This window comes from Brachypodium distachyon, chromosome 3 (assembly GCF_000005505.3).
Source record: "Brachypodium distachyon strain Bd21 chromosome 3, Brachypodium_distachyon_v3.0, whole genome shotgun sequence".
NCBI lineage: Eukaryota > Viridiplantae > Streptophyta > Magnoliopsida > Poales > Poaceae > Brachypodium > Brachypodium distachyon.
The window spans coordinates 47,765,184-47,784,597 of NC_016133.3; the positions used below are offsets into that span (position 1 = coordinate 47,765,184).

A 19,414-nucleotide genomic window follows, 5' to 3' on the forward strand; every position below is an offset into this window, starting at 1 on the left:
TGTTCGGCCGCACAGAGCTGATGCGGCCGGCAAATTTGGTGGCCAACGAACGAGAACCACATCGGTCATCCCGGCCAAAATGCCACCAATCCACGAGCTCCGACGCATCCTGTCCGTCCGACGTCACCAGGGACGGCGATCCGACCCTGCTGCTCCCTAGATCTAGCGCAACACAAGTCCTTGGATAAAGCGAATAATAGCGAACGACAAAATAGAAAAAGATAAAAAAAATCCATGGGGATCGGCCTGCGCACTGAAAGGAGCGCACAAGTCACGAGTGTGTGTCCATTGCGGCGCCTGCGTCATTCAGGGAAGAGACCAAGGAGGCGAGGAGGAGCAGCAGCGGCAGGCAGGAGAGTGAGAGACGGAGGGCAAGATGGAGGTGGGGTTCCTTGGGCTGGGCATCATGGGGAAGGCAATGGCGACCAACCTCCTCCGCCACGGCTTTCGCGTCACCGTCTGGAACCGGACTCTCTCCAAGGTACACACGCCCATCCCATGATGCTCTATCGCCCACCCGATTTAGGGATATATCCGGTTGAAATCTCCTGTAGACTTGTTGTGGTTTGTGCAAAGTAGATACAAGACTGCTAGAGGGAGATGGATCGATTCATAGTAGAAGATGCGAACGACCTAGCTAGATTAATTTATTATTACTCTATTTGTTTTGTTTTGCTCCCCCGTGATTTTGAGAACCTGTGGCGATATGGCAGTGCCAAGAGCTCGTTGCGTTGGGGGCTACCGTCGGGGAGACGCCGGCGGCCGTCGTCGCCAAGTGCAAGTTTACCATCGCCATGCTCTCCGATCCCAGAGCCGCGCTATCTGTTAAGAGACTCCCCATCTATTCTTACTGTACCACTGCAGGTTTCCATCGTTGCTGATCTTGGTGCGTCAAATCCATGTAGGTTGTTTTCGACAAGGATGGTGTGCTCGAGCAAATCGGAGAGGGGAAGGGCTATGTGGACATGTCCACTGTTGATGCCGAAACGTCTTGCAAGATAAGTGAGGTATCTCTAACATGAACTTTAGTACTCCCTCCGGCCAGAATTACTTGTCGAAATATTACATGTATCTAGATGTTTTTGACATATAGATACATCCGTATTTGAGCAAATTTGAGACAAGTAATACCGGTCGGAGGGAGTAATACATTTTCCTCCCCCATTACCTGTAACTGTTATTGATGTATTAGCTGTTGTGTAATGCTAGTTACCTGTAATTTATGTATTAGCTGTTGTGCAATTCTAGTTAGACAGCATGTCCTGCATCCCTGCGCTATGTGCTTCAATCCTGAGTGCCTGAATTGAGTGGTAGTCTCAAGTGATTAAGTTGCATTACCTAACTTTTGCATCGTCGATGGCATATTCAAGGGGCTGGGTGGTACTATTTCAGAAAGGTGTGTTACATTTTATTTGCATCAATTTGTCAATAAAGGAGCCCAGATTTTAAATTACTGTAGCCAGGCACATGAATAACTAGATTAGAAGAATATCTCCCATGTTTTTGTTGGAAATATTGTAAAATATTTGCTAATAAAAATATGGCGACATCATAGTTCTTGATGAATAAAGTGGCTCAGATTGCATTTCTGCCAAGTTATGTCTCTAGCAAATAACAAACCTTAATCATTTTTCAGAAGCATCACATAAAATGTTTTTTTTTTTGCATATTTATGAGCTTGTTCTCTTCCTCCCCCATTTAACTAGGAAATCTTACCCTTTTTGTTTCACCAATTGTGTGGCAATGTTTTCCCCGTACGTTACTAGTACTACTCAATGTTTCTTTGTGTGCAATCAACTTTCCTTTGTCAAATATTTGCAGGCGATCAAACAAAAGGGTGGAGCTTTTGTTGAAGCTCCTGTTTCAGGGAGCAAGAAACCAGCTGAAGATGGTCAATTGGTCGTTCTTGCTGCAGGGGACAAGGTAACTCATTGTGCTGCGCTGATCACTTGCAAGCATTTCACAAGCCAGTTGTACTGATAGCACTTCATAATACAAGCCTTTTTCCCCAGAAACTTTTTCTGCCATATTGTACTCACGTACTTGCTGTTTCTGGTAGGTTCAGTGTTCTGCCTCTGGTTTAGTGCTTGAGTTGTCTAGGTGTAATGATCATAATATTTTTCCTGGTTATGTAAAAGAGGGAAACTCTTGTTAGAACTTCAACCCTTCTAGTGCGCAAAGTGTTTTTTCAGTTCTATATGTGCTTATTTTATTAGGCCCTTTTTTCCCTTCCTTTTCTGTCAAGTGTTAACATATATAGCAGCAAACGATAGTATAGGTAGGTAGGTTTTGAAGTACTTGGCAGAAAATTGTAGAGCTATTCAATTTATGTCGGACGGAGATTTAAATCTCTATAAAATTACGGAAGTGCTGGGAGATATGGTATAGCATCTTATAAACTGAGGATTGAGTTTGGATCCAAATTTGTTACTTAAGCTAGGCAACTCCACAAGCCTGTGACGATTTTAACTGGTAAATTACAAGTTGGTGGCCATGTGATAAAGTATAGAACTGTGCAAGTAACCACACACGATACAACTATACTGCTCTTAAGATTTCTTGTTTGCTTAATTGGATCCACTTTTTTATGTTTCAGGCACTGTATGATGATATGGTCCCTGCATTTGATGTACTTGGGAAAAAGTCATTCTTTTTGGGGGAGATTGGAAATGGAGCAAAGATGAAGCTGGTGGTTAACATGATCATGGGAAGGTGACTATCTATCTATACACGTCTGCAGAGCATGCAAGTGTAGTAACTTCATTTGGCATAACATTGTATTAACCGGTCTAGAACTCTAGATAGTCCAATATTATGTCTACTTGTCTAGGATATCTGAAATAGTTTTATGAAGCACAACATTGATACCTTGCAATTTTTTAGAAAATATGATTCTGACTCCTTTAGCAAAGTAGTTGTGGTTACTGTTTTCTGCTGCAAATTTGCATCTCAACATATGCAGAATAGCAAATCTCTTTGAACGATATTTTATATACATAGTCAACACACTTAGCGTGGATTTAGAATCTGCTCCCGTGTTTGCAGATTGGGATTTGTAATACTTGTTCGTTTGAATGAACTTTACATTTTTTAGCTATGTTGGTTCAACATCCGGAAACCCACGAGCTCTTCCAGTTTTTGGGACATCACCTCTACCTTTTCCGCGTCTAATTTCATCTACTGTAATAATGAACCATTGACATTATTTCTCGCTGCAGTGTGATGAATGCTTTTTCTGAGGGACTATGTTTAGCTGACGAAAGTGGGTTGAGCCCACAGACGCTTCTTGATGTCCTGGTACAGCACTTGTTCATTACAACAATGCTGTGGCAACTTCCTTCACCATCAAACAACACTGGTTATGTTTTGACTTGCAGGACCTTGGAGGCATCGCTAATCCGATGTTTAAGATGAAAGGTCCCTCAATGCTCCAGGGCAGCTACAATCCTGCATTTCCCCTAAAACATATGCAGAAGGATATGAGGTTGGCTCTTTCCTTGGGAGACGAGAACGCTGTCGCCATGCCAGTCGCAGCTGCTGCCAATGAGGTGTGCCTTTTTTTTTCTAACCTTTTGACTCCTATCCCCGACACATAGCAACAAAACTAATAAACAGACCACGCCACTGGATTGCAGGCATTCAAGAAAGCAAGAAGCTTGGGACTTGGGGACCAGGATTTCTCAGCGGTGCACGAGGTTCTGAAAGGAGCAGGTGGTTCAGGCCAAGCATGATCGGTCATGGTTTCCTCTGAAACCCTGAATGTTAGAACCATATGCCTGTATCACGCCTGTTGCAGATCTTTCAAAGCGTCTTGTAATTTGTCCAAACCAAGTGGCTTACCATTGTATCACGCCTGTTGCAGATCTTTCAAAGCGTCTTGTAATTTGTCCAAACCAAGTGGCTTACCGTTGTATCGCTGTGTATATTCAACGTTTGGTACCGGATTGCACGATGTACTTGCAAGTTTGGAGTTACCAGCTTATGCATGAACGATCCATTGGCATTTGGTGCTTGGCTGCAGCTAGGGGATAGACTGGGCTTGAATAAAGATGGGTACACAAATGTGTATGGGTCCATGCATCAGTTTGGCCATCATTTTATGCGAAAGCAAGTATAAATCAGTGATCTTAGGCCAACTTAAGCCATTTATACGCTGTGATCCTGGTATGTCCCAGGAAGCTCGACAGCAATACTACTACCTCCAGTTCAAAATAAGCGTCCAGTTTTGAACTAGACTTGAGACATTTATTTTGAATCGGAGGAAGTACATTTTAGTGGATTCAGGTCTTGTGTTCTGTTATTATAACAAGAGGTCTTATGACTCGAACGCTGACGACTGCAGCGGCCAGAGCGTGCAGCCTGTGCGACTCTGCTGTCAGGGAGTGTAGACTCCTGTCAAATTTGGGGCCAATTTGGAGGAGCTGGTCTGACAAAGAAGACATTTTGTCCGTTTGGATTTTAGAAAATGTCATTGGTGGGTGATTGGAAGCCAAAATGTCTCAAAGAGGACATTTGGATATAGCTTTGAGAATCCCATCGGAGATGCTCATATACTTGAGTACAAGAAACGAAATGGAAAAATCCCCGGAGAACTTTAGTCAGTACATCATGTACATGTATGGCACGGCAATAGCCAGCAAAATTTCCAAGACACGGCAATGATAAGATAAACTTTGCGTGTGACGCTATAGTGAGCGCAAAACATAGATTGGACGTGGCAATGATGTTATGCCACCTGCGTTACGGGATGCCTTGGCACCAAATCCTAAACAAAACTTATCCTTCTACTTAAACCCCGAAGCCCTTCACGCATAAATCCATCCATCACACAGACACAGCTTCCGAGAACAGGGATCATGGATACGGGAGTAGAACAAGCAGTCGTCGGTGTGCGGGAGGGGGAGCTCACGCTCATCCCGGGTTTGCCAGAGGACGCGGCCATGGAGTGCCTGGCGCGGGTGCCGAGCCGGTGGCACCGGCCGATGCGCCACGTGTGCCGGGGCTGGCGCCGCGCCGTCGGCTCACCAGAGTTCCGCCGGCGAAGAAGAATCGCGGGTTCAACCGAAGACATCGTGTACCTCGTCCAGGCCGCGCCCGCCGACAAATCAAAGTCCTCGACTACGCCAGAGTGCTGGCTGGCGACGGCGAACCTCACAACGGGCGATTGGCGGCGCGTAACCCACGCCGTGCCGCTCTTCGCGCAGTGCGCGTCGGTCGCCGGCCACCACGTGGCCGTCTTGGGCGGCTGGGACCCGGACACGCTCCGCCCGGCCCGCGACGTCCGTGTGCTCGACGCCCAGGCCGCTACGTGGCGCCGCGGGCAGCCGATGCCGGACGCCCGGAGCTTCTTCGGGTGCGCGGGGTCAGACGACGGCGACGTGGTCCACGTGGCCGGCGGGCACGACGAGTCCAGGCGCCCGCTCCGCTCCGGCTGGGCGTACAGCGTCGCGGCCGACGCCTGGCGCGCGCTCCCGGACATGCGCGAGGCGCGCGACGAGCCGCAGCTCGTCGTCGTCGCGTCGTGGCCGTCGTCAGGCTCAGGCGGAGGAGGAGCGCGGCTCTTCGCCGCCAGCGGGTACCCGACCGTGGTCCAGGGCGCGTGCAAGAAGACAGCGGAATGCTACACCACCGCGGGCGGCGACGAGGCCTGGTCGGACGAGGGAAGCATGGTGCCCCCCGAGGCCGTGCTGGTCTCGGTGGGCCGCGGGAAGCTGTGGGCCGTCGGGGCCGGGAAGGGCGGCGTGCGGGAGTACTACTGGGCCGACGGCACGTGGAGGGAGGTCGCGGACGGGCCGCCCGGGATGAAGGCGTGCGTCATGGCGGTCGGCATCGGCGGCGGCGACGGCGTGCTCGTGTTCGGCAAGGTGCAGCGGCGGGCCAACAACGCGGCGGGAGGGTTAGGCAAGTACGCGGCGTGGGTGATGAGGATGGGCACGGGTGGCGCGCGGGGGTGGAACCGTGTGCCCGTGCCGCCGGGGTTCTGCACGTTCGTTTACGCCGCCGCGGCCGTGCGGGTTTAGCGTCCGTCTTGTTTCAGACGCGAACGCTACCATGTTACAGACGCGAACGCAGTCACGCTTGGGTGCAATGCCAAATTGCCAATGCGTGTCGTGCGTACAAAGCGCCAGTGTGTTTGAGAAAGAAAGAAAAACTGCTTAAATCTCCCGACTTGAAAAACTGACAAAATGACGCATCTTTGTTTATACTTCGCCACTAATTCCCTCTTGAATCTTCGATGTTGAGAAAAAACTGAGAATCACTGCGTTTAAGTCTACGAATATTATCGGTGAACAAAAGGAAAAAAACAGTGCTAGAGGTGAATCCGGCAGCTCCTTGAGTCAATGTGTTTCTGTGATTGTCACTGATTGGTGAACAAAAACGAAAAGAAAGAATCACTGCGTCGCACTTTTGTTTACGCGTTCCACGGTTTCATGTGTTTCTCTCCAAAATTTCTTTTCGTTTCCCTTCTTTTGCTGATCATTAACTGCGTTGATCACTGTTAGACCAAGCAGAGAAACTATGAGCACCATCATAAGCAAAGTGTAAAAGCCACTGCACACTGGAAATTTCATCCGGTCGCTGTTTTCTTGTGTTGCAGAATTTCAGCACGATACCCATTTTTTTGTGGGCTTAAAAGAGAAAACCTAACGCACGAAACAACGTGACATGGAAACCATCCAAAGACTACTGATCATAAACGATTACTGCATTTCATTATTGTGATACAGGCTCTGAAAGCCTACAGAGTACAGACTTAGTATAATACAGCTATCTGGCATTTTCCTCAGGAAGCTCCCTGCTTATTGTTACAGAGCTCGAAGCAACGGGGCAGGACATCGTCCAAAGTAGTAACAGCAACTGATTCACCACCAACCTACGTTGTGCTGCAGTTTCTAGGCAGAGGTAGGGGCATCTGGCTGCCTGTCAGGGAGCGCTGCTTGAAATGCTGGGTGTTTCATATACTCTTCGTGGAGCCTCGCGAGTGTGGGATAGTTCGACTGTGGCAAGATGCATCATGTTTGGTTAGTTCCTCCAAGAGAGTTACAAGAGTATGGTTATAACAAGTGAGCAAAAGAGCAATACCATGTCGATCTGAAAGCGAGTTACTGCGGCAAAAATCTGCGGTGCAAGGAATACGTCTGCCTGCATGTAAGATGAGACAGTTAGCAGAGTGGACTCAGAGCCGGTTTACACTTGCAGTGCTAGTTGCAGTATGTACAATCGTAATTAATAAACATAGGGCAAGTTACTAAATTAACACGGTGGATTCTCGTGGAAGGTAAAGTGAGTAATCGCACCTCCCGTATTGGTAGTAACACATCGAATTCTCAAAAAAATGAATGACTATTTACATAATCTTTGGCAAATTGGGACTCTGGGTAGAGAATACCGATGGCGGAGCTTGAACCAGGGAGGAAGCAAAGCCATAAGAGGAAGCCATAAGAGGATTTCAAAGTAAACACAAAAGAGAAGACGCAAACTGTAGACATTACTTCAATTTTCTTGAGTTTTATTTTGGCCTACACTATGCTCAGACAGTGATGGTTCCGGGTGCAACATATTCATACCGCACTAGGATTGTTGGATTGTGCATTTTATTTTGTTTCAGGCTGAAACAGACTACAGTATGTTTCAACAAAAGGAACACCTTCTGATGATCAATAGAGAACCCACTGCAATAGAAATTCATTGAAATAAAATATACTTTTAGAAATTAAAAATCTTAGGGCAGCATACGAACCAGTTGCACTTCATCTCCTGTAGCGTACTTCCCAGCACAGCCTTTTATCATGTTCTCAACAGCTAAACCATTTGGGAGAAAAGTGAGCACATGATTGCATAACGAATAGACACAAAGAGGTAGGGATCCAAAGCAACAAACTATACTAAGCATAAATAGGCGGAAAAAGTCCTGGAAGAAATATGAGTTTCTCGTGCAAGATCGCCGAATTGCATGGTGAACACTGAGCAGTATTTCCACAGCAAATTTTCTGGATCAAAATAATGCTGCAAATATAGCAGCTACTGTAACTAATAAAGAAGGGTCATGTCTGGGAATACAACCTGTGAAACCTTTATTGATCTGTTGTTGGGTCCATGGGAGGCTCTCCCCTGTACCAACCTTTTGCTCAATGAACCTCTGCAGATAAATAAGCATAACACCAAGTTACATTTCTGTACGTCTACAACTTAAAGCTGTCTAAATATATACTCAACTAGCACAATACATGCGCGTTTCTATGGACTAAACAAATGCAGTTCATGTTTAAAGAACGTTGTAGAATCCATATCTGCTGCTAGTTGGGTCCATAGAAACGAATTGACATTTTTTAGGGGTAAATATCAGTAATGCATCGTCATTGCACAACACAAGCGGGTAGCCATCTGCCCGTCACTATATACAGTGGTGTATCAGGATTTTCGGCAAGGGTGGGCCATCATATGGATTCTATGGTATACGGGCTGTGGAGAAATATCAGGGTGGCCTTGACCCACCCTGTTCACCCTCTAGCTCCGCCACTTCCTATATGGAACTCAAGTGCACTGAGCAAGGAAATTCAAGATCAAGAACACATAATGCTTCATATATGCTAGTGCACAGTAAGTACTTACCAGTAAGGTGAGATTGTGAAGAGGTTGAATACCAGAACCCACAATGCTTGCTATCTGCCATAGAAGTTAGCAGAGGAGCATTCACATTAGGCGTTATATATGAGTTGGGGAAAAAATTTGAACATACAGTAAACAGTACTCCCCGCCGATCCTAAATTCTTGTTGTCGTTTGAACTAAGACGACAAGAATTTAGGATTGGAGGGAGTATTTTCTAGATTATGACCTATTTTGTTCTGTTTGCTCAACAGCCCAGTCATCCCAAAATATGCATTTCTCTTTGTTGATCTTCTATTTATTTATTATTTTGTCCTCTTCGCGGTGCTTCGTACATGATCTGAGCCTCCTAACATAAATTCAAGCATGGCAGGTGGAGTTTTTTGTGGGTGAGCTAAAATAAATCCACGAACGGTTTCTTCTTTTGTGTGCAATAAACACCAGTAAGCACACTACACACAATGGTTGCAAAACATTCCAGATCAAAGAGATTGGGATATTAATATTATTCATTTTTTCTTAAAAAACAATGTTGTGCAGTATATTAATCACATAATTCATTCTAGATATGGCAGATACAGAGTAAAGCTTCTGCTCACCATCATGACCAAAAGTGTGTGGGATCTATTATTACCTGATTATTCAAGGCCTTCTTTTTAAGGTCTTGCGGTAAAAGAGGACGCTCAGGGTACTTATCCTCCAAATACTGTGAAGTTACAATGAAACAAATGGTTGTTAACAAAACCGGACAGATCAATACCCAATTTCAAGACCCTGGGTAAACGTGACGTGATCATCTCAACACTTACCAATGCTATTGCATAAGAGTCACCGATTACTGCATCACCGTCGACCAGCGCAGGGACGAACTTCATAGGATTAAGCTTGATGAACTCTGCCAAGCACAAAGATGAACCTAGTTAAGGTACATACGTACCACAGAACTGAACTGAGACAAGCGCGGCCAGAAAGCAAGCAAATAGTGGTAGACAGAGCCACAGAGGTAGCACAGCACCTACCGGGGTCAGACTGCTCGCCCTTGAGGAGGTTAACCGCCTTGTACTCGTAATCCACACCTGCAGAAGCATCGACATCCAATTTTAATCTACCCAATCCGAGAAATGAAGAGAGGGAGTGAGACCGATAGGGGGGAAGCTGCCTGATCAACGAGCAGCACGCACCTTTGAGGTTGAGTGCGATTCGGACGCGGTGGGAGCATGAACTGCGCCAGTACGAGTACAGCCTCGGCCTCGCCGCCGGCGCCTCCGCCTCCGCCATTTGCAGTCGCTAGCAGCTTCGCTTCTGTGCCGCTGCAACTGCAAACCAAGACGAGCAGAAAGCGCAAGCGAAGTGGAACACGGGAGGAAAGCTATTCATTGGGTTCGTTCACCAAAGCCCATATCCACGCAGCCCGGCCCGTTCCAGCCCAACCACGTCACGTCCACCAATTCCAGCAAAGTGGTTTCTGTCCTCGGGCTCCCGGTAGGTGGGCCCCACGAAGCGTCCCCTCACCCAAAAAGAAACAAACAGGGCCCAATTATTACCTATCAGAAACGAAGAGCTAAAGTTTCAAATAAGCTCCTGCACTCTCGGATATTCTAAATGAGGTCTCCAAAATCCCATTCTTGCTGATTTTTTGCGGTTTGTGCTTCCCCAATCCCCCCTCCCATTCTCCAGTCTCCACTACCGGACCACCACCACACTCGCTCCCTTCCTCCTCCGCCCCAAACCCTAGCCGTAGGCGACTATCGCCTCGGATGGATGACGCAGGAGGCGGCTTGGCGTCGGCGGCCGTGCACCACAACGCGCGCTCCCCCGAGGACGTCTTCCGCGACTACCGTGCGCGCCGCGCAGGAATCGTCAAGGCGCTCACCACGGGTTGGCCTTTCTATTGCAATCTCCTTCTATCTTTAGCTTCCGCGCGTTTTCGAGGTTTGTGTGTGTGTTTTTCCTCTGATGTATCCGTTGCCGCTCCTGTGTTGCGCAGATGTGGAGAAGTTCTACCAACAGTGCGACCCCGGTGAGGCTCCCGATTTGCTTGCGTCTTTTTACCTTTGCGTTTTTCATTCCTTGGCGCTTGGGTGTGTTTGGTTTGAGCCCAAGCTTTCCCTGCCAAACTTTGGTGAGGTTTTTCTTGCCCATGAGTCCATGAGTTTGCTAATGTTGACAAGAGAATAGTGAACTAGACTTCGCAATGAACCATTTGCCATGCTCGAAAATTGGCAACTATCCAAATTAGGGCCATACTTTTTGGTCATGGCCAAAAAATTGTGAGGTAGATCTTGCGCACCATCCAAACGTACAGTTGTCTGTCTTTCGTGATATTTTGATTCCATGTTCAGCTACTTAATGGATGGAGCTAGATATGGTTACCTACTTGATTTCTTTTCTAGGATTTCGTAAGACGGTCAGAGGTCTGGAAGATTGATTAGGCTTTTATAATTTCTGTATTTTGATGATGTACCACGGATAAGTTTTTATTTCGTTCACTTTGCTGTTCCCTGCCATGGTAATTAGGCCAATTAGTGAGACATACTGAGGAAATGCCAAGTTTGGACTATTTAAACAAGCGAAATACACCGCTAGTCCATAAACTCGAGGAAAAATGAAACTTGAGTCCAGGAACTGGGGGAATTCACATTTTGCACTAAAAACTCATATAATTGAACTATTCATGTCTGAAAACGCCAAGTGAGGAGGGAAGCCGCTACCATGGTTTCCACATGGCATGGGGCAAGACCGACACGAAAAGAGAGGATTCGAGGTGTCGGATTCAATGTTGGTGAAGGCTCGGTTTCCTCAGATTCAACCATACCTGGTAATTGGGACACTTGTAGAAATCTCAGCCCTAGTCTTTGAGGTGTGCACCTTCACCACCCTGAATAGGCAGCAATCACATTTCAAGAGGGGGATAGTGCGGCTTCATTCTTTTTGTCGAAGTAGATGCACTCGATTTGCCGTCATCTGTGGTGAGGTCAGCCCAGCTAGAGGGGATGCGCGGCTAGGCTTGGGGATCATGAGCCAGGTGGGTATTTGGGCGGGAAATTTGGGATTTAAACGGGTGGGGCGTGCGGTACTGTATCGCGCCACGTGGATACCATGGTGGTGGCCTACCTCCTTGTTGGGCGTTTTTGACCAAAATGGTTTAATTAAATGAGTTTGTGGTGTAGAATGTGCACTTTCTCAGTTTGTGGAGTAAAGTGTCCTTTTCCTCCGAGATTATTAATGGTGTATTTCAATGTATTTAAAATGTAGTATATGTTACATTTTGCACTAGCTTTTTAGTGTTTAAACCATCTGTGACATGAAGGCTGAAGCATAGGTAAAAACTATTACTACTGCAGTAATTTGCAGTTCTGCTGACATGCAGAACACCAAGGAGAAATATGACCAATCAAAGGCAGTCTGGCCCCACAAGAATTGGAACGTGGTTTAAATTTCAAAATTACTCCGCATATGTAGTAGTTATAATTGATCAAGAAATCGACATTTCTGAATCGAAGTGTATTTCTTGCAATAGCTCATGTGCGATGATATGGAAGTACAAAAGGATCTACCCATACTACACACCAGATTAGGCTATCAAGATGAGCAGTGAAGCTTCAAAACATATTTAGGCTGAAGTGGCAATTGTCCTCTTGATGTTGGAACTGCAGCTTTACCGTTTATGGGTTTAATGAAGAACAGTTTGTTGAGAAAATTTTCTCCTAATCATCATTCACAGTGTGAGTTGATCTGTCTAGTGAACTATACTATCTAGCTAGCATTTTTGTGCAAATAGCTATCGATATAATATTGGATGGTAGTTACACGCTTAAACTGCAAGTAGTTTATAGAATGCAACGGTTTTTATTTCCATTGTTCTTGTCATATCGATGATATGGTGCTCTCCTCCTTTGTTAGAGAAAGAGAACCTCTGCCTTTATGGGTTACCCAATGAAACCTGGGAAGTGACACTGCCAGCTGAGGAAGTACCTCCTGAACTTCCAGAACCAGCTTTGGGAATTAACTTTGCTCGTGATGGGATGATCGAAAAAGATTGGTTGTCGCTGGTTGCAGTTCATAGTGATGCCTGGCTGCTATCTGTTGCATTTTACTTTGGAGCTCGGTTCGGATTTGATAAAGAAGCCAGGTTTGTGTAGTTTCCATTACAAATGAATGCATTTATTTTCATTTACTAGAATCAAATAATAGTGATTCTGTGATCTGAGCACCTATGTCACCCTTACCCCTCGCACACACATGGATTCCAATCTATTCAATGATCAGAGATGCATATATTGGTTTTGCCTGAGTATTTGGCCGTTGAAGAGTATGGATAATTGTCCAGAAGTGGCATTTGAATTTCAGGAGACGGCTCTTCACCATGGTTAATGGTCTTCCCACTGTCTATGAAATTGTGACGGGAGTTGCCAAGAAGCAACCAAAACCCTCCAATGGTGGTAGCAAGAGCAGCAAATCCAACTCTAAAGTAAGCATACATTCTGACGTCCTGCTCATGTCAGCACAATCCTTTACTCATTTGTTATTTCTATTTCTCCTTCCAGCCATCAAGACAGTCCAATTCTAACAGCAAGCCTGCAAAGCTGTCTCATCCAAAAGATGAGGAAGACAATGGGCAAGAGGATGCACAGGACGAGGAGCAGGCATACCTGTGTGGCTCCTGCGGGGAGACCTACGCGAATGGCGAATTCTGGATATGCTGTGACATTTGCGAGAAGTGGTTCCACGGCAAGTGTGTCCGGATCACCCCTGCAAAGGCGGAGCACATCAAGCACTACAAGTGCCCCGCCTGTAGCAGCAAGAGGAGCCGAGAATGAAGCTCCTTTAGAATGGTTAGGAATGGTGAAGCGGCAGAGACCCTGCCGTGAACCGGCTCGCCGGTTTGTTGTACTAGTTTCAACTCATTGTTGTGTGGGACATGGCAACTAGTGGTATCTAGCAGTCTAACTGCTTTCATGGTAGTGTGATGTGTAACTGTTGACAGCACCGTGTTCAGTAATGAGGTGCTGGGTTAGTGTGTAACTGTGTGTGATATGTTAATGCCTACCTGACGTTGTTATTCCTCCAAGCTCTTGGGCTGTTGTTACTAACCTCCTGCGCATGCGTGTTTCCGAACGCAGTATGAAGAGAAGATTTTTGTTACGCGATGCATATACTACTGATGCGGGACGCCTGCACAAAAAGAACATAATACTGTAGCGGCCAGCAATCTCTTTAGAGGGTAGGTTCAGCAATTCTAAGTTGCAGGAACAAGAATTAAAGCACTATCCCCGCGTGCGTCCAGGAAAAACCCACTGTGGATCCATCGACAATCGAAGAACCCAGGCAACATCAGCAATTCAGCATCGAACGTACAGTCGGATCATGGTGTCAGGGCGCAGACTGCAACTCAGGCCGATCGGCGCACGCGTACACCACGGCGAGGCGCCCGAAGATAAGGCCCCACGGCCGTAACGGATTAGCCAGCCTGGTGAACCGGCTGGTCCCACTCTCATGGCCGTAACAGATTATTTACCTCAACGCCGCCGAACGCAAAAGTTCCCGCGGTTGAAATACTGAATCTGCAAAAGGTAACGCTGTCAGCGACGGTAAATTCCCGTGGCACAACACAAGCCACTGCAGATTCCCAATTTCTCCCCCGTTCCTTCGGCACCGCCCTATAAATCCCCTCTTCTTCTACCTCCAGGCCATCCATTCACACCACACCGCCCGTCACGCGCGCACGCGCAACCGAGAGAGAGAGAAAGAGAGAGAGAGAGAGATCGGCGCTCGGGGTGATGATAGGACTACCATACGACGAGTGGAGGCTGGTGGCGCAGACGGTGCCAGAAACCTTCGAGCAGATCAACGCCTCCGCAGGGCGCCTCCTCAAGTCCATCGACGGCGCCTCCCGTTCCATCAACATGCGCCGGTCCGACCTGGGCTACTTCAGAAGCAGAGAGATCGACGTCGCCAACCCGCTCGCCCAGCCGGTCATCCCCAGCGTCTGGATCGGGAGGGCATGCCACGAGCTCACCGCCCTCAACGACCTCCACAGCAGGGCCCTCCTCCTCCTCAGCCTCTACGGCGAGCACCTCGGCCTCCTGGAGATGCAGCAGGGCGCCCCGCGGATCCTCGCGCAGGGCGGCGACACGCGGTGGACGAGCTGGGCGCAGTCCATTGTCGATGCCTCCCGCCCCGCCGACGAGCTGGACCGGAGGCTCCGCTCCGCTCTGGGCTACGACAATGCGGTCTTGGGCGCCGTCTTCCAGGCCAGCGATTACCCCGTCGGTTCCCCGTACTGGGACGCATGGGCGGAGGCGGCTCAGGAGCTAGCGGAACGTTCCCAGGACGAGATCTCCCTGGCGCTGGACGAGGCGCACGCGATGCGCAACGCCATTTCCATGGAGCACTTGGAGGCCATGATGATCCTAGCTCGCTACGTACCTAAGGATCCCTAAGCACCTGATCACACCTTACCAGCGTCCCGGAGCACACAGCAACTCCATGCGCGGAGGCCAACATCCTGCAGCTCGCCGATCGATTGATAAGCCTCTGTTCTGTTCGTCATATATAGTACCTGCAGGTTTTGCGTTTTCCCAGCCTTTTCCGATCATAGGACATAAGTGATGCGTGGTCGACAGTTTACCGCAAGAGACTTGTTCAGGAGAACATTCTGTTTGTGTAGATATGCATTTGTTCGCTCATCTGTGATCCTTAGCGGAACAGTAACCTGAACTAATGTCCAGTAAGAATGTTATAAGTAGATGGATTTTCGCAACTTCTACAGGAGACTTTTGTCTGCAGATAAGCATGTGGATTGTTCATCTGTTTGGATGTTAGATGCACATTATTTTAACATGTCAGATGCCCATTTCTTTATGCTTCTTCTAGAATTAATGTACAGTATAACCATTTAACCATGACTCCTAGACCAATTAATCAACATAGAATCTCCTTCAGATTCAGCCTGCGCTTGCTTCACCACTTCCTGTTTAACTTGGAAGGATATAACTGAAATTAGCTACTGCAAATTTAGCAAAAAAGTACTGTAATAATATTGTAAGATAGATCTTGCACACCATCCAAACGTACCGTTGTGTCTTCTTGATATTTTGGTTACGTGTTCTGCTACTTCATGGATGGAGCTCGAAATGGTTGCTTGCCTACTTGATTCTTGATTTCTAGGATTTCGTTGAGAATCCCTGACGATTGATTCGTTAGTTATTTCTGTATTTAGACTAACTAATCCATCTTCGGCATGTCGGTTTTGATGTACCACAGGCATGGTTTTTTTTCCTTCACTTTGGTGTTGCCCACCATGGTAATTAGGCCAATTAGTTAAAAGTACTGGGCCAGCGCCAAGTTTGGACTATTTAAAATGCAGTGCTGTTACACTTTGCACTAGTTTTTTTTCGAAAAGGGGAAAAGGCCCCGGCCTTTGCACTAGTAGCTTTCGTGGTTTAAAACCATCTGCGACCTGAAGGCTGAAGCACAGGTAAACGCCTTCTGCTGAAGGCAGAACACTAGGGAGAAATTATCACCAGAGGTAGTCTGTTCCCACAAGGAATTGGAACATGGTATAAATTTCAACATTAGTCCACATATTGTAGTTATTATAATTGATCCAGGAATCCTCGTTTCTGAATCAAAGTGTATTTCTTGCAATAACTCGTGTGCGACTCAGTGGCGAAGCCACAGCTACAAGCTGTGTAGTCATATGACTAGACAGCTTTTTGCCAAAAACCATGATATAGATATACACACAATAATCATATAAAAATCAATACAAACTTCACAAACAAAAATGTATCTTGACATCACAACTTAAATTGACATCACTTGATCAAAGTCCTGGCACCGCCACTGGTGCGACTGATATGGAAGTACAAAAGGATCTTCACATAATCCTGTCTTTCTTTCTTTTCCCAACCCAGGGAACACTCCACGCCTATCTGGTTAGTTGCTACTGCACACCGGATTAGGCCATCAAGAATTCGAAGATAAGCAATGAAACTAGGGAAGCTTGGTTTTGCCATGTATCTATTGAGGCCTCTCACAATGATCCTACGTGACACCGTCTGTAAAACGTGAACATTAGCATTTAGTCCGTGGAACACATAATGAATGAAAAAAGAATTAAAAAAAACAAAGCATTGGGATGTTTCAAGAGACGACATCACTAGAGTCTAGACATTGGGAGAGGCGTGCGTGACCCGGGACGCCTGTACTGCATAGTTGTAAGAAGTCAACCCAGCAATTCTAAGTCGGAGGAATAAGAACACAGACCAACGGGCAAATCCAAGAAAAACCCACTGGATCCATCGGTAATCACCGATTCGAGGCAAGATCAGCACCGAAGAAAGTCGAATCATTTTTTCAAACCGGAGTCCGAAAGACACGATCTATTAAATTAAGAAGAATATAGTTGTCCAGTTAATTTATGAAAAACCGGATGAAAACCGTAACAAACGTCCATGGCGCTGTCATGCTCCTGAATAGAGTTGACCAGTTAATTTACGGAAAACTGGACGAAAACCGTAACAAACGTCCATGGCGCTGTCATGGACTGGCTTGGGCGTTCGGTTTAACCGAACCGTTCGGTTCGGTTTTTCAGGTTTCCAGAATTTTTGGTTTTCAGTTCCTAAAGAAACTGAGAACCGAATGGTTTTTGGAATCGACAATTCGGTTCGGTTTCGGTTTTAACCGAACAGAACCGAAGCCAAACGCCGGCGCTTCCTGTAGGCCGGCAAACTTGCTTAGAGGAGACGTGAGGGTGCAGCCGTGCAGGAGCCCGCGAACAGAGGCGCTCCGCCGAGGCACCGTGCTCGGGAGGACGGGTCCGCTCGCATGTCTTGAGGAACATGTGGTGTATTGGTGTGGCGGCTAGGGTATCTAGGGACGGAGGACTCACCAGCACAGAAGAGGAACACCGCCAGAGGGATAAGAACAATGTGGGCAGGGGATCGGGGAGATCGATCGAGGGAGCAAGGCCTTGAGAAGCTTGCTGGGCTATTTCTTATTGGGTCTGGTGGGTCAAAAAGACGTAGGGAATTGGCTTTTGTTTATTTTTTTTGTTTATTCGGTCAGTTTGGGCAACTGACCTTGAAAACTGAACTGCCCCATAAAAATTCGGTTTCCGAGATTCTTGAACCAAATTAGAAATCAAAATTATCGGTTTCGGTTTAATCGGGTTCGGTTCCGGTTATTTTGGTTCGGTATTTTGGTTAATATGCCCACCCCTGGTAATGGAGCATGACCGCACCAAGAACCACACTGGCCGATCTGGCCACCCACACTCACTCAACGCACGCAGCCAAGAAGATAGCCGTCGAGATTGCTCGCAGAAGTCATCGTCATCACACAAACACTCCTCCTGAGCTGGCGACTCCGACTTCCCCTACCAACGCCCAAGAACGGGTCACTGCCTCTGCATGCTCGCAAGCTCGCATCAGCCCATGCCAAACAGTCGGCCACTCATGCCAACGACCAAGTGGCGCCGATTCTGATGCCTAGCTTCGAAGGGACAATATGCAGGCTTGCGCCGAATAGGAACCCCGCAGATCGGACCACCCATCACCAAGTCATCGTCATCACGCATCACTTCTCTAAGCCGGCGACTCCGACTTCCCAGCGACGAAGCAAAACAAACCTTGAAGAGCCATCGAACACGCCGGAAGGACCGACTACCAAGAACCATCGCCGCAGTCCAAACTCCACTCGGCCGTCGTCGTTGCCACAAGAGAGGCCAACGAACTCCACGCAGCCAAGCGCCCACAAACCACAGGTCCCAAGGTCGATGCCTCCTCCACAAGCGATGCCTCCATGGAGGGAAGTGACGCAGCCAGCGCCACCATCGTCCGATCCAAAATGGATCTACGGATTCCCTTGAAGCTCGGCTAGCGAGGAGAAGGTAGGACCAGGCCAAATCAACGATGCCTCTAAGGAGGTGAGCGACGCCCATGGACGCCGCCATTGCAGGCTCTAGCCAAGGCCGGAGCTCGACTTTCGCCGAGGCCTGATCTACGAGCTCCTCGCACAAGCAGCCACACCCTGCAAACCGCCGCCACACACACCCACGAAGGGGTGGAGCTAGAACCACGGCTGCAGAAGACCACCAAACCCGCAGAAGCAAACTTCAACGCGAGCCAAGCCAAGAACGCCACCGACCACCATCCACCCACGCCACCGCCGCTGCGCCCGAGCTCCTAGGCCCAGATCCAGCCCGAGACGAAGCCCCGCCGCGGGGGGCACTGCGCCGCGCCCTGCCATCCTGCCCGCTGCATCTCGGTGCCTGATGGAGCCGCGCCGCCGGCCTATGCTTGGAGACGCCCCCGGCGAGCTCCGCTCGCCCCGCCGCCGGCCTCTGTCGTCGGCCGCCCGCCCCGCGCCGCAAGCACCTGCCGCCGACCCTTGACGCCGGCCCCGCGCCACAAAATCCCGCGAGAAGAGGCCCCGCCGCCACCGTCCGCCGTATGGACTTAGCTCGACGGCCTCATCTGGCAGCGGCGAGGGGGAGAGGGGAGCAGGAGAGGGCTGGGGGCGGCGGCTAGGGTTTCGCCCGAGCCGCCCCCCGGGGCGACACGGGCGTGGGGGAAGAGTTCGTCTCAAATCGTAGAAAGTCCAATCATGCTTTCAGTTTGCGTGGATCAGGCCGTCTGTTTCAGTTCGTCTGAAATGAGAGGATGGTCCGTACCAGCGCAGGGCAGCAGCATCTACTCCGATGGGCGCACGCGCACACCGGGAAGCGCCGGAACAAGGCGCCCGTCCTCCATAGTGCCAGAAGATTGGGCCCCACGGCCGTAACTGATTAGCCAGCCTGGC

The 19,414-nt window shown here is 48.3% G+C and overlaps 4 protein-coding genes across 4 annotated transcripts; 3 read left to right on the top strand and 1 right to left on the bottom strand.

Annotated features, from left to right (window-relative positions):
• The first annotated feature begins 248 nt into the window (after positions 1-248).
• On the top strand, positions 249-4,006 carry LOC100821332 (glyoxylate/succinic semialdehyde reductase 1). The gene is made up of 8 exons (XM_003575116.4): positions 249-481; positions 714-824; positions 906-1,007; positions 1,822-1,923; positions 2,597-2,712; positions 3,219-3,297; positions 3,378-3,548; positions 3,636-4,006. The coding sequence occupies exons 1-8, from the start codon at positions 377-379 to the stop codon at positions 3,729-3,731; spliced, it is 882 nt and encodes a 293-aa protein (XP_003575164.1). The 5' UTR covers positions 249-376; the 3' UTR covers positions 3,732-4,006.
• A 155-nt stretch (positions 4,007-4,161) lies between these two features.
• LOC100831448 (F-box/kelch-repeat protein At2g44130) lies at positions 4,162-6,177 on the top strand. The gene has a single exon (XM_003572579.4). It carries the CDS (start codon positions 4,857-4,859, stop codon positions 6,018-6,020), a length of 1,164 nt encoding a protein of 387 aa, XP_003572627.1. The 5' UTR covers positions 4,162-4,856; the 3' UTR covers positions 6,021-6,177.
• Positions 6,178-6,685: 508 nt separating this feature from the next.
• Positions 6,686-9,966, bottom strand: LOC100821634 (glutathione S-transferase zeta class). The gene is made up of 9 exons (XM_003575117.4): positions 9,790-9,966; positions 9,628-9,684; positions 9,418-9,503; positions 9,243-9,314; positions 8,614-8,667; positions 8,065-8,140; positions 7,742-7,803; positions 7,084-7,143; positions 6,686-6,998 (listed from the first exon to the last, which is right to left on the bottom strand). Exons 1-9 carry the CDS (start codon positions 9,884-9,886, stop codon positions 6,894-6,896), a joined length of 669 nt encoding a protein of 222 aa, XP_003575165.1. The 5' UTR covers positions 9,887-9,966; the 3' UTR covers positions 6,686-6,893.
• Positions 9,967-10,245: 279 nt separating this feature from the next.
• On the top strand, positions 10,246-13,701 carry LOC100822143 (PHD finger protein ALFIN-LIKE 7). The gene is made up of 5 exons (XM_003575118.4): positions 10,246-10,486; positions 10,596-10,628; positions 12,512-12,740; positions 12,959-13,079; positions 13,156-13,701. Exons 1-5 carry the CDS (start codon positions 10,366-10,368, stop codon positions 13,426-13,428), a joined length of 777 nt encoding a protein of 258 aa, XP_003575166.1. The 5' UTR covers positions 10,246-10,365; the 3' UTR covers positions 13,429-13,701.
• Positions 13,702-19,414: the final 5,713 nt, after the last annotated feature.

Excerpts from the sequence above, each read along its gene's own strand:
- LOC100821332 (XM_003575116.4), top strand. The coding sequence starts at position 377 with ATGGAGGTGGGGTTCCTTGGGCTGGGCATCATGGGGAAGGCAATGGCG. Across the intron at positions 825-905 it reads ATCCCAGAGCCGCGCTATCT|GTTGTTTTCGACAAGGATGG; the intron begins GTTAAGAGACTC and ends AAATCCATGTAG. Across the intron at positions 1,924-2,596 it reads TTCTTGCTGCAGGGGACAAG|GCACTGTATGATGATATGGT; the intron begins GTAACTCATTGT and ends TTTATGTTTCAG.
- LOC100831448 (XM_003572579.4), top strand. The coding sequence starts at position 4,857 with ATGGATACGGGAGTAGAACAAGCAGTCGTCGGTGTGCGGGAGGGGGAG.
- LOC100821634 (XM_003575117.4), bottom strand. The coding sequence starts at position 9,886 with ATGGCGGAGGCGGAGGCGCCGGCGGCGAGGCCGAGGCTGTACTCGTAC. Across the intron at positions 9,315-9,417 it reads ACTCTTATGCAATAGCATTG|TATTTGGAGGATAAGTACCC; the intron begins GTAAGTGTTGAG and ends GTAACTTCACAG. Across the intron at positions 6,999-7,083 it reads CTCGCTTTCAGATCGACATG|TCGAACTATCCCACACTCGC; the intron begins GTATTGCTCTTT and ends ATCTTGCCACAG.
- LOC100822143 (XM_003575118.4), top strand. The coding sequence starts at position 10,366 with ATGGATGACGCAGGAGGCGGCTTGGCGTCGGCGGCCGTGCACCACAAC. Across the intron at positions 10,487-10,595 it reads CGTCAAGGCGCTCACCACGG|ATGTGGAGAAGTTCTACCAA; the intron begins GTTGGCCTTTCT and ends TGTGTTGCGCAG. Across the intron at positions 13,080-13,155 it reads GCAGCAAATCCAACTCTAAA|CCATCAAGACAGTCCAATTC; the intron begins GTAAGCATACAT and ends TTCTCCTTCCAG.